General features: G+C 40.6%; 1 protein-coding gene across 2 annotated transcripts; it reads right to left on the reverse strand.

The window, feature by feature from the left end:
• Positions 1-1,029: 1,029 nt before the first annotated feature.
• Positions 1,030-13,661, reverse strand: C10H15orf61 (chromosome 10 C15orf61 homolog). 2 transcript variants are annotated; one of them, XM_039493228.1, is made up of 3 exons: positions 13,272-13,661; positions 10,754-10,906; positions 1,030-1,108 (listed from the first exon to the last, which is right to left on the reverse strand). In XM_039493228.1, exons 1-2 carry the CDS (start codon positions 13,603-13,605, stop codon positions 10,779-10,781), a joined length of 462 nt encoding a protein of 153 aa, XP_039349162.1. In that variant the 5' UTR covers positions 13,606-13,661; the 3' UTR covers positions 1,030-1,108; positions 10,754-10,778. The 2 variants fall into 2 exon arrangements, with proteins under 2 accessions (XP_039349162.1, XP_039349161.1); XM_039493227.1 differs by lacking the exon at positions 1,030-1,108 and adding an exon at positions 10,006-10,615.
• Positions 13,662-14,485: the final 824 nt, after the last annotated feature.

Below are 14,485 nucleotides of genomic sequence, written 5' to 3' on the forward strand. Positions count from 1 at the left end.
CCCGGAGCCTCTCCCCTACAACCCAGAGGGGGGCTGAAGCCTCAAGCTGGGCTGAAGGTAAGGGATCACAATTTTTTCTAGTGGTGGGGAGGTTCACAATTTTTTTAAAGTCCAAATGGGGTTGACAACACAAAAAGTTTGAGAAACACTGAAATAGATAGGCCACGAAGTCCAGTATATTACCTCTGGCTATGGCCAATATTTGATCCTAAAGAGGACAAAAAACATCTATAAAGTGTGTGGGGGAAGAGCTCCTTGCTTCCTGCAAGAAATGGCTCATTATTCCAGTGACATATTTTCATGGCTATGTTTCTTTCTGATTTAAAGAGGTAGGTGAACGTGTAAGAAACATTTCTGCATGGATAAATAGCAACCTAAAGTTACACTGGGGTGCAATTCACTCCTCCCTGCCCATATTCCAAAAATCAGACTCTGTGTGGTGAACTAAAAGCATTTGTGAAGGAATTAACTCAGCCATACAGATAGGACCGGAGTGTCCAGCTCTTATGTGCCTACCCTTCCACACTATGGGCCTTCCCCTGTACCAGCCTAGCCACAGCCAGGATACAGATCCTCTAAAATGCATACAGGGCTTGCAGAGTTACCCCTACATGTCTTTGCCTCTACCCCTTGTAACTCTTTTGCACTGGTTTAAGGCATGCAGAAGGTTTGCACAGACCTTCTGCACCTTAGTCAATTTTACAATTATCACTGAAAGTGGGAAACTTCAAATGATTTCAGTTCAGTGGGACCAGAATTGGGCCCCAAATGGAACTTTTAAACCTGTTTCTTCCTCAGGATACAGAGTATTTGGAATTTTTTTAATAAACTTTAGGGAAATGATCCTCTTGATTTAGGCCGGGTAATGAAATGTTTGTCTTGTTTTAAATGACGTACTTATTTTAAAAATAAGAAAAAACACACAATCAAAATATTTTTATGCATAATAAAATTAATATTATTCCAATGCTACATATGCTGCACAATTACTGAAAAATTACAGCATGAACATTACAAATGAAAGTGATCAAAAATAAGTCTATACAGTGTTAATGTTACTGTACCTTACCAGACCAGCTTCAGGGGCTGCATAATTGTTTCTGCCAACCTATAAATTTTTGAGTAACAACAAAATCATTGTGATTTTTCTTACTAAATAATTCATACATTACAAAGCATGTATGTAACAAGACCCATGAATCACTAAGCATATACAGATCATATCTAATGGCATTGCTTCTTATAAAAATAATTCCAATAGATTTATATATTTGGATTAACTACATCACATTGAGTTTTTTTGGATAAAATTATATATGTTATAAAGTCAATTTAAAGAGTTCTTTAGGAAGTGTTGTGTTTTTAAATTTGCATTTTAAAATTGAAAGAGTTCCCTGATCAGACTACTTGTGTAAAGAACCGCTTTGCATCATGTTTTACAGATTGATTCTATTGGGATTATTAATATCACTGAAAGTAATAAACTGGGTTTTATAATGAACTAGTACAGTGCTCATAAACTGTGCTTAAAGTGATGCAATCATTTAAAAAATAACTCTTAGCCATACATATTCTACCTTACCAAACAAATAATGATTCCAAACTGGCTGACTTTACAATGCAAAGTATTCCATCATTTCAAAATCTTAATAGCTTCTTCACATTTTTAAATGCTGAATAGATACACATTTGTGTTCCATGCAACAATTTCCTTATTCAGACTTTGCGTATCTGCATGGTTTATAATTTGAACATGTACAAAAATCATGGGTTTTACCCAACTTCTCAGCAGACATTTAATAGCTATTTGCTATACAAAGACTTAATATTTTATAAACTATACCACAGTGCATTGACTAGTATTAGCATAAATAATTAAGACTAAACAACACTTGTCTAAGGAGCAATGTACATTTTATGATGCATTATCCTAACTTATTTTAGCTGCATTTTTTCAACATACTAATTCACAAGGGTCAAATTTGCAATGAGTATCCTAATCATTAATGAAAATTAGTGAGGTTGTACTGTACACGTATTACAGGTTTTATTTAAAGGAATTTTTTTTAATCCCTACATTAAGATGCCATTACTGTCTCTCAAAGTCCACTTTGCTGTAGTTATCAAGTTGATTTAAATTGAATGATAATGCCCAAAAGGTGTGTACAGCTAAGTACTTCTGTACAAATGTACGGTTTGAGAAATGCACTGATTTTAGATTGAGTTCTATTATCTTATGTTTCTATAGCTAGCAAGATTATAGAGGAAGATTAAGGCATGTTACAGTAAACAATTTACCCTACGTGGCCAAGTAAAATAATGTAGGAACCCAAGGAGAATGAAGCCAAGTTGGTTCAAGACATAGGTTCACAAGCAAGAAATCTAAGTAAGCCAGGGGATACAGTATAGCTGCATGTGGGTTTTGTTAAATTTAGTCTTTTAAATGGCTTGCTCTTTTTCATATTTAGAGGCCGTATGGCCTAGAGAACTAAGCAAGTGACTGGCTGGAGCTAGGGACTACTGATTTCTAATTGTGGTGTTGCCACTAACTCTCTGTGGGCTTGTCATCATTAGTTTTAATTTATTTATTTTTATTTTATCTTCAAGTTCTTCATTTCATATAGCTTAAGGCCAGAAGGGACCATTAGATCATTTTGTGTGACCTCCTGTAATGCCACAGGCTGTTAAATTTCACCCATTTACCACTGAATTGAGCCCCATAACTCATGTGTGCCTAAAGCAGATCCTGCATTTAGCTAAAGCATATCTTCCAGAAAGGCATCCTGTCTTGGTTTGAGGACATCAAGAGATGGAGACTCCACCACTTCTCTCAGTAGTTTGTTCCTGTGGTTACAAATGTATGCCTTATTTCCAATTTGAATTTTTTCTGGCTAAATCCAGGTTAAAAAAAGGTTAGGCGATCCATAGAATAAACCAGAAATGATTGTAGCATGGAATAAATTTTTTGGATTGTCCTGAAGAGCCTTCACAGACATGTTAACTAAACTACTTCAATATAATCAATTAATTTAGAGATTAAAAAACAAAACCAAACACTATGTGACACTGGGAAAAATCAACACAAGGTGTGTTGATTTTCCCCTCTGTAAAATGGGGATATTTACTCACTTAATGAGGGTGTTGTGAAAGTTAGCTAGTTAATGTCTGTAAAATAAGTGCTAAGTATTACTATGAACATGGTTGTTTTTACAGGTAACTCTTTTATGCAGCTGATCTATGCTTTTTTTAGTTTGGCTGTCTTTGTACCTGCCAAATGGTTCTGGTCAGTTTTATATTATTGAAAGGTTTAAGATTAACTGTCTGTGTCACAATGTAGCAGCACTTACTTCTCAGTACACAAAAGATTAACTTCAGCTTCCAGTTCCCTTGCTGTCCCAGAGTGCTTTTGCAAAGGGAATGGCTATAACAGAGCCAGACCCAGAAGAATGCTTGCAACAAGTTAGGGTGCCCTAAGTTAGGGAAACTTATGTTGTTCATGTCTAAGGGATTGTCTACACTGCAAATTTGTTGACAAAACTTTTGCCTTTCATGGGTACTTAAAAAAGCCCCCCCACGAAAGACAAAAGTTTTGCCAACGCAAATGGCAGTGTGAACGTGGCTTGCCGACAAAGCTAATGCTGCTCACAGGGCTTGAAGTCTATTGTAGGCAAAAGTGCCAACAAAGTACCAATAAAGCGTGTTTACACACGCTGACTTTTAGCGACAAGGCTGTGTCAACACAGCTTTGTCGCTAAAAGCTGCGCGGTGTAGACAAGCCCTAATTCTTTTTGCTAGAGTTACTTTGGCCCAGTCCACAATAATGAAATTTGCACACATCAATGTAGTGGCACCAGTGTAAATCCATAATATAGACACACTGGACCAATGCAAAGCGGAGCTTACTTCAGTTTACTGCCACATTAAGCACCGGTGTAAGTTCCGCTTTACACCTCTACATTAGGGATGTGCACCTTTGTAGCTACTTTGATGTAGTTACACCAGTGGAAGTTTCCTTAACATGGCCAGAGCCCTTGTTTGACTTATGTTTAAAAAGATTCTCTTGCATTTAATGGACTTTACAGCCTGTTGCTATATTTTGTTTCTGCTCATCCATTCCATCAGCTTACACTGCCTTTTTAGGAACTTGTTAAAGGGACATTTAATTAACACTGTGCGTCAGTCCCCCATCTGTAAAATGGGGAATAGTACTTTCCTACCTCACAGGAGTGTTGTGAGGAAAAAATGTATTAATGATTGAGGCACCAGGATACTATGGTAATGAGGTCAGATAAGTACTTAGTTTTTTTAATCGCTTCTGCTAGAAATTTTTCTATTTACTGTTGTTATAAACTAACACCCAAGATTATTGTACTGAAAGATGAGAAAAATCTCTTAGTTTGTTTACTTTGTGATTTTAACAGTGTTCTAAATATAGTCTGTTCCACTGTGTTTTTTATATAGTAAGTACAGGCTGACTCCAACTCCCATTGAAATCAGTAAGAGTTGGATTAGGCCCTTCATTTTGCTTGCAGCTGGTGTGAGTTTTTTCCATTACAGCAATAAGGGAAGAACAAAATATATTCAAGAAAGTAGAAAATGTTATTAATTGCCCACAAAATTAGCAGGGAGACTTAGGGGCAGGTGCAATATACGAACCTACTGTTAACATTTTATTTACAAAAAATGATGGATTTCAAGTTGATAATGTCTCTAACTGACAGCCTACAGGTTACAGATAGCTTTAGATCAGCAGTAAAAGGAGCTGCCATCAGATACAGAAACTGATCTTTATATACAGTTAGATGCCTAGAAGATTAGAAGTTTGCTTTATTGGATATTTAGCCAAGAAGTTTCTATTAAAACAAATACACAAAACATCTAAGATTTAGCTATTTGGATTAGTAAACAGTACTCCAAGGAATATAGTCTCTGTTAATAATACCTCTTATTGGTGTGAAATCTCTAGTGAAACAAATTTGTCAAACACACACAAGGTATAAAAGTGAAATATAGTAATTAAGACTTGTGCTTTATTGTGTAGCTTAAGTAATTTTTCATTACTAACATAAGATTTAATAAGTATAAGTAGTTAAAGATTCTGACTTGGCACTAGTCATTAGCATGTAATTGAACTAGTAAAAAAGATCAGTTAAACCTATGTTGATTACCACCTTATCTTTGAAAGGCAATTAAGGACCTCAATCATTGCAACAAGATTTGATTGTGCAGCCTTTATTGGACATTGATCTTTCAGCAAAGTGCAGTTACATTTTCCATTAATTTACAGTAACACAGTTTAACTCTGATACCCTAGACTGTTGACCCAGGTAAGATGTAATGCTAAGCACTCATTTAGGTTAAGATGCCCCCAGTAGTCATTACTGTTTAAAAGGCTAGTGCTGAAAAAAGTAGCTACCTGATCTATTGGGTTTAGAGTAAGGTTTCAGTTATCTGCATTAGTTGTTAAGTGAGGTGAAACAAAGCTCCTTGCCTTCTTATGTCATCTCACTCATTTAAACATCATCCTTGTATTCAGTGAAGAGATAATTAAAGCAAGAGTTACAAGGCAGACTGTACTTTGTTTCAAATGAGAACAGAGCAGACCAAGTCAGCACAAAGTTGAAGGGTAATTTTGTATTTTAATCATCTGTGACAAAGTATTGATATATAAACATATGCATGCGTGTACACATGTAATTTAGTAGGTACAAAAAGGAGCCTGTCAATTAAAAACAGTCACATAAAAAATTAAAGCATCTCTACCTTGCTCCCAAATAAAAAAATAATTAACCAAAGATTAAGTCAAACCCTAGCCAGAGCCACATAAAAAAGGTCTTCCTACAAGCTACTGCTGTATGCCGTTCTAACAGCAACTTAGGATCTTCTAATATCCCCAAACTGCAAACTAACAAATGGAGGCCACTCTTATTACTCCAATTTACCATCGTCCCCTCTGTCTTATCTGGACTGGGTTTCAACCAGCTAATATCTATCTCCAATCTCAACAACACACTAGGTAGAACATTTGACTGCACTTACTGGGTTGGATGAGATGTAGTACTCTGGGTCAGCAGCATACTAAAAGTACAACAGCACTGTGCCTCCTCACTAACTTTCCCACTGGCCCATAAATACATTGAAGAGGAGAAGAGGCAAACTGAACTCAACATTAGCGCACCCTTCAGGACAGCAAGTGCCCAACACCAGCAGCCATATTCTCCACGTTAATTAGATCTGAGCCCTCTAGCTCTCCAGGGCTGGTCTTTAGCCTATTGAAATCAACAGACACCCATTTGCTTAGTGAGTTTTGGATAGCATAGTAGATAGCATTCAACCCATTGGCCCCGCCATAATACCAATGTCGCCCTTCTCATGCATATGGACCCAGTCAACTTTAGACAGATGAATCCTGGAAACAGTGCACCTTGGATATTCTCTGGAATGGCAGACTAATCTACATCCTTTCTTCACGCCCTATCCAATATCAAGAGATGCCAAGAAACTTCCAATTATCCTAAAAGAGATTTCACTGGTCTTTCAACACAAGAGACATTCACCACTCTATAGTAAGGAAAAGGGGTTTGGAGGACTTAGGGCCATTTTAGATCTCAATTGCTCAAACAGCTAGATGAGGAAGACAAAATTCTGAGTGGAGACTCTAGATTTCACTCTCAGTAGACCTTCTGAAATTAGTGACCTGAAAAAAGCTTCTCTGCATGTTTCCATCAGGCTCTGTCATGAGCAATTTCATAAATTCACCTGTCCTCAATGTCAATACAACACATCTTCTAGTCTGTTTGCTATACCAGGATATTCCCAAAGGGATAGGTAGTGATAGCAACAACCAGGCTACAGAGTCTAAGGATTCATCTATGCCCACTTTTAGATGACACACTCAACAGAACCTTGTCCCTAAGATGTAATCCGATCTATAGATTATGTATTAATTATATTGATTACTTAAGAATTCCCAGTTATCACTTTGAGGGTTAACAGGTTCCTGTCTCAAAAGCAGGCCAAATATTATTAAAATCACTATATAGTTCTATACAAGAAGGCAAAGCAGTGAATATAATAAAGGCAAGATACGGACTACAAAGGTCCCTTATAGGAAACAACCCAGAGGTCCTTCCCCATGTTTCAGGCACATGGATTTGCAATAGCCTTACAATATAACTCCCTGGTTCCTTCTCAGATGATTGTCTATGTAGGAGCTGACTTAGATTCAAGGAGAACCAGAACTGATGGTGATGGGAACTAGACAAGTATCTAAATTGATGGTTTTCCGTCAAATGAAGCAAAGGTTTGATAAGATGCCAATGCCAAGATGTCATAGAATTCAGTATTATCCATCCATCCTTACCTGCCATTTCTATGATTTCTAGTCTCCTAATAAAGATCATTTCATGGGCAGGACTGCACAAGAGAGCTCCGGAAGTTCCTCTTTGGGCCTGGAACCATACCCAAAGTCATCACCAAGGTCACCAGCCTTTCCAGATGGGGAGCACTCTTGGGACATAGCTTGTCCCTCAACAGTGTTTTCATTTTTAACTCACACCATGACTAAAGAATACATCTTGGTCATAGACTGACCAAAAGAACCCCACAAATAAAAAAAGAGAATTTATTCAAAGAAAGAGAATGAGAGACAGATTTAATCTTTAACTTTTGATTAAAGTTAATTAAAATAGTTATTCACCATTACTTAATAAATGTCTCAAACATTTTGTGTAAATGAAAGCACTACCCTTTATGAATAGCATATTTTCCTCTAAGTACTCCAACAGCTCTTACACAACAAGTCTTAATGAATCCAATGAATATTATATTTGAACTTTGCCCTCAGCCATCTTCCAGTTCATCCTTCACCATGATCAACTCCACAAGAGCAAGAGGTCTATTGATTTTCATGTAATACAAGAAAATATTACATTTGCTTAATTGTTACACAGTGAGAGCATTGAACAAGAAATCAAGTCTCTATTTAATGCTGCTAGCAGCACAGAATTGCAGTGATCAATAGGGTAGTTTGTCAAAGATGTTCTCTAAGGAGACTTGCCCATCACTGTATGGACAAGGAGTCACGTTGCCTGCATTTATTGAAAAACAGGTAAGCAAAGTCAGCAGTACACATTATCAGAAATCAAACAAGCTGCAGTGAATGGAGGTGCAACTCCAATGAAAAGCTGTATTTATAGTCTGGTAATTAAAAACCATTTTATCAGCCTCATGTTGAGACCAAACCTTTACCGCAAAGTATTGACAAGATCAGTAGCAATGAATGAGCAGTATTTGACTTCAAACTTGAGCTGTAGTTATTTAACTTTTGCTCATTACAAAGGAAATCAGTTCTAGCGATTCTAGCAAAATGCTAATAGTGAGTTTTATTATTAATGAAGCTTAATGTAACACTCTCTCTTCTTCTGTGAAAGCTATTTATTCAACTTGTGTCAAGAATATTCTTCAGTATTAAATATACTAGAATAAGTGCTCCTTTGACTAAAGTTTTATTTAGTGTTGCTTTTAGACAAGGAGACACACTTCTTTCATAAAGCATTGAACAGTTCACTGCTTACAAATAATTTTCAATAAGAATATGTATGTTGTATTTTGCATCAGTTAATTATATTGATCATATTAGTGATTTTTTCCTTTAAAGTCTTTTGCATGTTGTAACATGCTGCTGGGGATACCTAGAGCTGTGAGACACTGTGTGCCACCCCTTGCCCTCAGCAAGAGTGAGTTTTGCTGATGATCAGACTTGTCAGCCCCCAGCCATACCAGTTTATCTTCCTCACCAGCAAACTCCTCAAGGCTCTCTCAGGCCAAAGCTCATCCATTGTGCTAGTAAGATAAACTCTAAGGTTTTGTGTCGACTATAGAAAACTCACTGCTGTAAGTGTTTCAGATGTTTATTTTATACCCAGAATTAACGTTTGATATTTTGAGCAAACCTAGATGTCTTAAGCATGTTTGATCTCGCAAAAGATTATTGGTGGATCCCTTTAGAAAAAAATGCACAGAAAAAATACCTGCTTTTATTACTGATATGGGACACTATGAATTCTAAGTGTTACAATTTGGGTTACTTAATGCAGGAGCCACTTTTCACGGGTTTGTCGACCACGTGCTAAGCGGTTTACAAAATTTCACAAGAGCATGTGTCGAGGATAAAGCGGTGTTTAGCAACTCTTGGTCTGATCACAATAAACACTGTTAAAGGGATCAATAGCCTCAGACCTGTAAAGCAGTGTGGGGAACTGCTTCTTTTAGACTGCTTTAGATGTGAAAGATTAAACCAAATATAGCCAAAGAAAACACAGAATTGTGAATTCAGATATTGAAAGAAAAAGGTGGAACCAGTTTTCAGATGTTTTCTTTTCAAATATGTTTAGATGTGAATGTTCAGTTGACACATACTACGTATTCCGTTAATGTGGATTTTAATTTGTGGGGTGGGGTTAAAAGAGCATTTCAATACATCTGCATAAAAGAAGGATACTATTACAGATTCCTTCAGACTCTGATTAGGTACTAGGACAATTTATATATTGTTGAATACCTAGGCACAGAGTCTAAAACTCTTGTCATTTACAGTTACACCTCTACCCCAATATAACGCGACCCAATATAACACGGGTTCGCATATAACACGGTAAGGCTCTGACAGCATGTTAAGGGTGGCAGACCACGCCGGGGCTGAGGGGATTGATAAGGGGCAGAGGGTCTCGGGGTGGTCAGGGGCTTCCCCCCCCCAAGATCTAGGGGGCAGGAGCTGTGGGAGGGCACTTTTGTGGACCCCGCAGTCCCAGAGTGGTCCGGGGGATTAGCAGGGGGCCGGGAGCAGCCCGCTCTGCTCCCCTCACCCTGGCCCCAGCCGTGTCGCTCGGGGGAGGGGGGCTTGGGGGAAGGGATTCCCCCCCGCACTAACCAGCAGTGGCGGAAGTGGAGCAGCCTGGCCCCAGCCTGCTCCACTCCGCCGGCTCCCAGCCACAGAGCTCCACTGCCCGCCACAGGTGAGTGCGGGGAGGCATCCTTTCCCCAACCTCCCTGCACTCACCGACGGTGGGAAGCTGGCGGAGTAGAGCAGACTGGGGCTGGGCTGCTCTGCTTCCCGCTGCTGCTGGTGAGTGCCTGTCAGGGGAGGGGGGGTGGATAGGGGTCGGAACAGTTAGGGGACAGGGAGGTTGGGTAGGGGGTGAGGTCCTGGGGGTGATTAGGGAGGGAGCAGCAGTCAGGGAACAAGGGAGGGGTGGGGCAAAGCAAGTTTGATATAACATGGTCTCACCTATAACACGGTGAGATTTTTTGTCTCCTGAGGACCGCATTATATTGGGGTGGAGGTGTATGTGTATCGTTTTTGGAGAATGTGTTCCTTGCCTTCAGGTTACATTACAAATATCATAACCTATCCAATGTATATAAATAAAGAGATTTTTTTTTAAATAATCAGAAGTTTCTTCTCAGCAATAAGCATTTCAATCACTGTCTTTAGAGCTAACGCTTTTGAGGACAGTAGAAAAGTCAATTCATTTTCCAAAGCTGCTAATAGCTTATCTTCATTGACTCCAATATTCATTTCATGCATCTGCTGAAACAGGAACAGTTTTTGTAACTGAAAAAAGGAAAATGAAGTATTTTGAGGACACCCCCACATTAAAAAGGAACACATTGAAAACAAAGGTTTGCTTTTAAGTTGTTTATATTTTAAAGCAGCAGGAATATATAAATACCCACAGCTGTGAAAACCCACCAAATAAGTGCTTGAATGTACAATTTCAGTACATGGCACCTTCATCTTCTTTATTCAGAAAATAAATAGTAACTGGGCCACAACTTGTGTGAACAGTCTCTGTGACACTAACAAGAAACCAGGAGCCAATTCCATATAATAAAGTTGGGATGCCTACAAAAGAGAAATACTTGTTACACACAACCATTACAAACCAAGAGAACTAAAACTAACACAGTAATAGCTAAAAATAATGGGGAAGGCAATTATTATTGCTTATTATTTGTATTATAGTAATATGTAAGATACAAAGTGGATAAGTAGTAAGGGGCTAAACTCAGAAGGGCCTTAAACTGTAAGAAGCTTGTATTTGATGCAGTGAAGAAGAAGGAGTCTGCAGATGGACTCAGGCGCTTCATTCAATGCCTATGCATGCATGTACCTAATTTTAAGCATATGAATAGTCCAACTAACTTCAGTGGGACTATTCAATGCTTAAAGTGAGGCATGTGCTTCAGTACCTTACTGAACTGAACCCTCAAACAAGGCAGGGGGATAAGAGTCTGACTGGAGCACCAGAAAGACAGTCTTAAGCAGCAGTGGTTTGAAAGGACATGTGAGGGCTGTCATAGTCAAGACAGGAGATGATGAGGGCCTGGTTAAGAGTTTTGACTATGCAGACAGAGAGCAATCTTAGTGCTATTACAGAGGAAGCAGCAGCAAGATTTGGACAGTAGAGCCAAGCATCAAGGCAGAGAGAGGACAGAATCAAAGATAACACCCAGAGAGCATTTCTAATACAAATTATGTAAAATTTGCAAAGTGATTATTGTAGCATAAATCAGTTTACAGGTGACAGCCAGCACCAAAACCAATAACATTTGTTAATGAGATTACAATCCTCATAACAATAAACATTTAAATATGAAATGTCTATTATCCGCACACTATTTTAAAAAAATTACAATGTAATAGATGAATGTTATGTTCAACAACTTTGGGGGATAGATTGCTTCTTCATCTAAATCACTGACAAATGTTATACCAATATTTTCTTATTATTAAACGATTAGGTTGCTGATGTGCTAAGACCTCGGCCTATCATGCTGACCAATATTATCTCATTGTTTTTTTGTACTGTATCCAATCATTGTGTCACCTTATACTTAGATTGGAAGCTCTGTGGGGAAGTGACTGTCTTTTTTTTAAAATTCAGTGTTGGTACAGAGACAAGCATAATGAGACCCTGGTCCATGACTGGGGCTACTAGGCACTACAGTAGTATGAATAATAAATAAAAATGAGTATTGTGGTAGTGTCTGAAGACCACCACCAGGCTGGGTCTCATTGTGCTAGGTACTGTGCAAACAAGTAATAAATGTCAAGTATCAGAGGGGTAGCCGTGTTAGTCTGGATCTGTAAAAGCAACAAAGAATCCTGTGGCACCTTATAGACTAACAGACGTTTTGCAGCATGAGCTTTCGTGGGTGCATCCGAAGAAGTGGGTATTCACCCACGAAAGTAATAAATGGCAGACCCAGTACTTATTTTCAAGAGCCAAATTCTGCTCTCTTATGTCTATGCAATCATGTTGACATCAGTAAAGCCAATGGCAACAGCAGCAGTTTAACTGAGGGCAGAGTTTAGCCCATGTTAGAAATGATTTGTAATAAGATAGGTACACTCTCAGATGGTATGACATTTTACTTCAGTTGATGTTGTCCCATGATTTGTTTTCAGTGATAAATTAATTTGTTTTTTATAGTCTCTGAAACTTCATATACACACACAATCGGGAGATTGGAAAAAAAATCCCCTGGTGTACCGTACTGTACAGCTTATATCCTAGTCACTACAGCTCGTTACAAAGAAAAGTTAAAGCTGCTAAAATGTGTCAAATATAGTTTTTAAAATACTTAAAATCAAGTAGGGTGTAAATATTTTTCTTGATCATCTGATGGTGTCAGTTAGTAGGCAAGAAATGCTCCTTAGAAGCAGAATGAATGAGCAACTGGGTATTTTAAACGCTAGCATAAGTAGTATTCAAAACTTGTTAACTAAGCAATAATTAAAAGGCCAGTTACTATTCTTGTACTAGACAAGTTTATGTTAAAAAAACCAACCACCACCATCAGTTACTGTGATCAACAGTTTACCAAGGTAAAGGTGACCTGATGAGGGTTAAGCTCAGTGCAATCTGAGGGCCCTGATCTTAGCCAGGAGCCATTGGTGCGCTGGCACAAGAAGACTAAGCAATTGCTTAGGGCCCCCAGCTCAAGGGGGGCCCCGATTCTGTATTATCCCCTCCCCCCAATATCACTGATTTTATTTAACCTGGGCTTGTGTGGTGCGGTGCGTGGTTGGTGGCAGTAGCGCCAATGGCCGTCAGCACTTCTAGGGGCGGCCCCCCCCCATGGGCTAGCGCCGCCTCTGACAAGAGCCACGCGCAGGCTGAGGGGGGCTGGGGGAGACTCATCGCGCCTCCCTGAGCCCGCCACTGCCCGTGTGCGCGCGCCGGGGCCGGGGCGGGGCGTCTCACCCGCGTTGAGGAGCTTGAGGGCGGTGAAGGCGGCGTTCTGCAGCGCCAGGTCGCGGCGCGGGGCCCGCGAGCAGTGGTACTTGATGAAGGGGAAGCAGCCCGTGCGCAGGACGTGGTAGTTGGCACCGTCCACCTGCCAGTTGAAGTGCGAGAGGCCGAACTGGTCGTTGCGCACGGCGCTGTACTTCACGCAGTACGAGGTCCAGTGGGGCAGGCCCCGCTGCCGCAGGTGGCGGCTCAGCACCTCGGAGGCTTTGGGCTTGGTGGCGGCGCCCCCGGCGGGCGCGAGCAGCCGCCTCAGGGCCGCCTCGTGCAGCTGCCGCAGGAGCAGCATGACCCCCTCAGCGCCCGGCCCGCGCGCCCCCGACACTCGCCCGCTGGGCCCTGTCCCCAGCGTGCCCGGCCGTGCGCGCCCCCGGCGCTGCGCGCGCGCACACGCCAGAGGGGTGTTGGCACGGCTCGCTCCTGGAGCTGGTGTGCACGCGACCGGGAGCGCGGGCGGGTCTGCTGAGTGGGGAGAATGGCGTCACGTGGCAGGCGCCCTGGTTATAGGGGTGTGTGAAGGGGTAGTGGGGGTCACCTGGGGTCCCTGATGGGCAGGTCCCTAATTACAGGGGGTCTCTGAAGGGGATGATAGGGGGGTCATCCAGAGCTATTGGGGGAGATCGTGGCAGCTTCTGATTATAGGGATCCCTGGGGGATGTGGAGGGAGAGATAATGCTAGGTCACCTGGGGGAGGCCCTGAGTCTGCACAGTCCTTGTGGGGAAAGTGGGGGTCCCTGCTGGAAACTCTGGAAGTGGGAGGGTGAGGGCATGAAAAATCCCACTCCAGAAAAATCAAGCTGTGCTGCTGCTGACGGGAGCTGTTGTGGGATACTGCTGTAGGAAGCGGCTAAAAAATAACTTCAGAAACTAAATGGAAATTAGACACACTTCTGTGCCCTTTGTCACCTCCCTGTTCAAGACAGATAAATCAATAGCCAGTACTGAGAAAATGCTTTAATGTTCATTTACAAAAACTATCAGAAAGAACCCTGAATGGGCCGATCGTTATGTTTTATCATGTATACACATTCAAGAGGCCACCCGATGATTTCTTGGCACATGTTGCAACTGGAGTAGGAAAAAGATTAACCTAAGTGTGAGGGAGAAATTTGATTTAGGCCACATTATATAAATACACTGATATTATTTAGTGAAGTTTGACAGCAACA

This window comes from Mauremys reevesii, linkage group 10, assembly GCF_016161935.1.
Source record: "Mauremys reevesii isolate NIE-2019 linkage group 10, ASM1616193v1, whole genome shotgun sequence".
NCBI lineage: Eukaryota > Metazoa > Chordata > Testudines > Geoemydidae > Mauremys > Mauremys reevesii.

Coding starts and splice junctions, on each gene's coding strand:
- C10H15orf61 (XM_039493228.1), bottom strand. CDS start 13,605: ATGCTGCTCCTGCGGCAGCTGCACGAGGCGGCCCTGAGGCGGCTGCTC. Junction 10,907..13,271: donor CCTCAAGCTCCTCAACGCGG/GTGAGACGCCCC, acceptor TCTCTTTTGTAG/GCATCCCAACTTTATTATAT.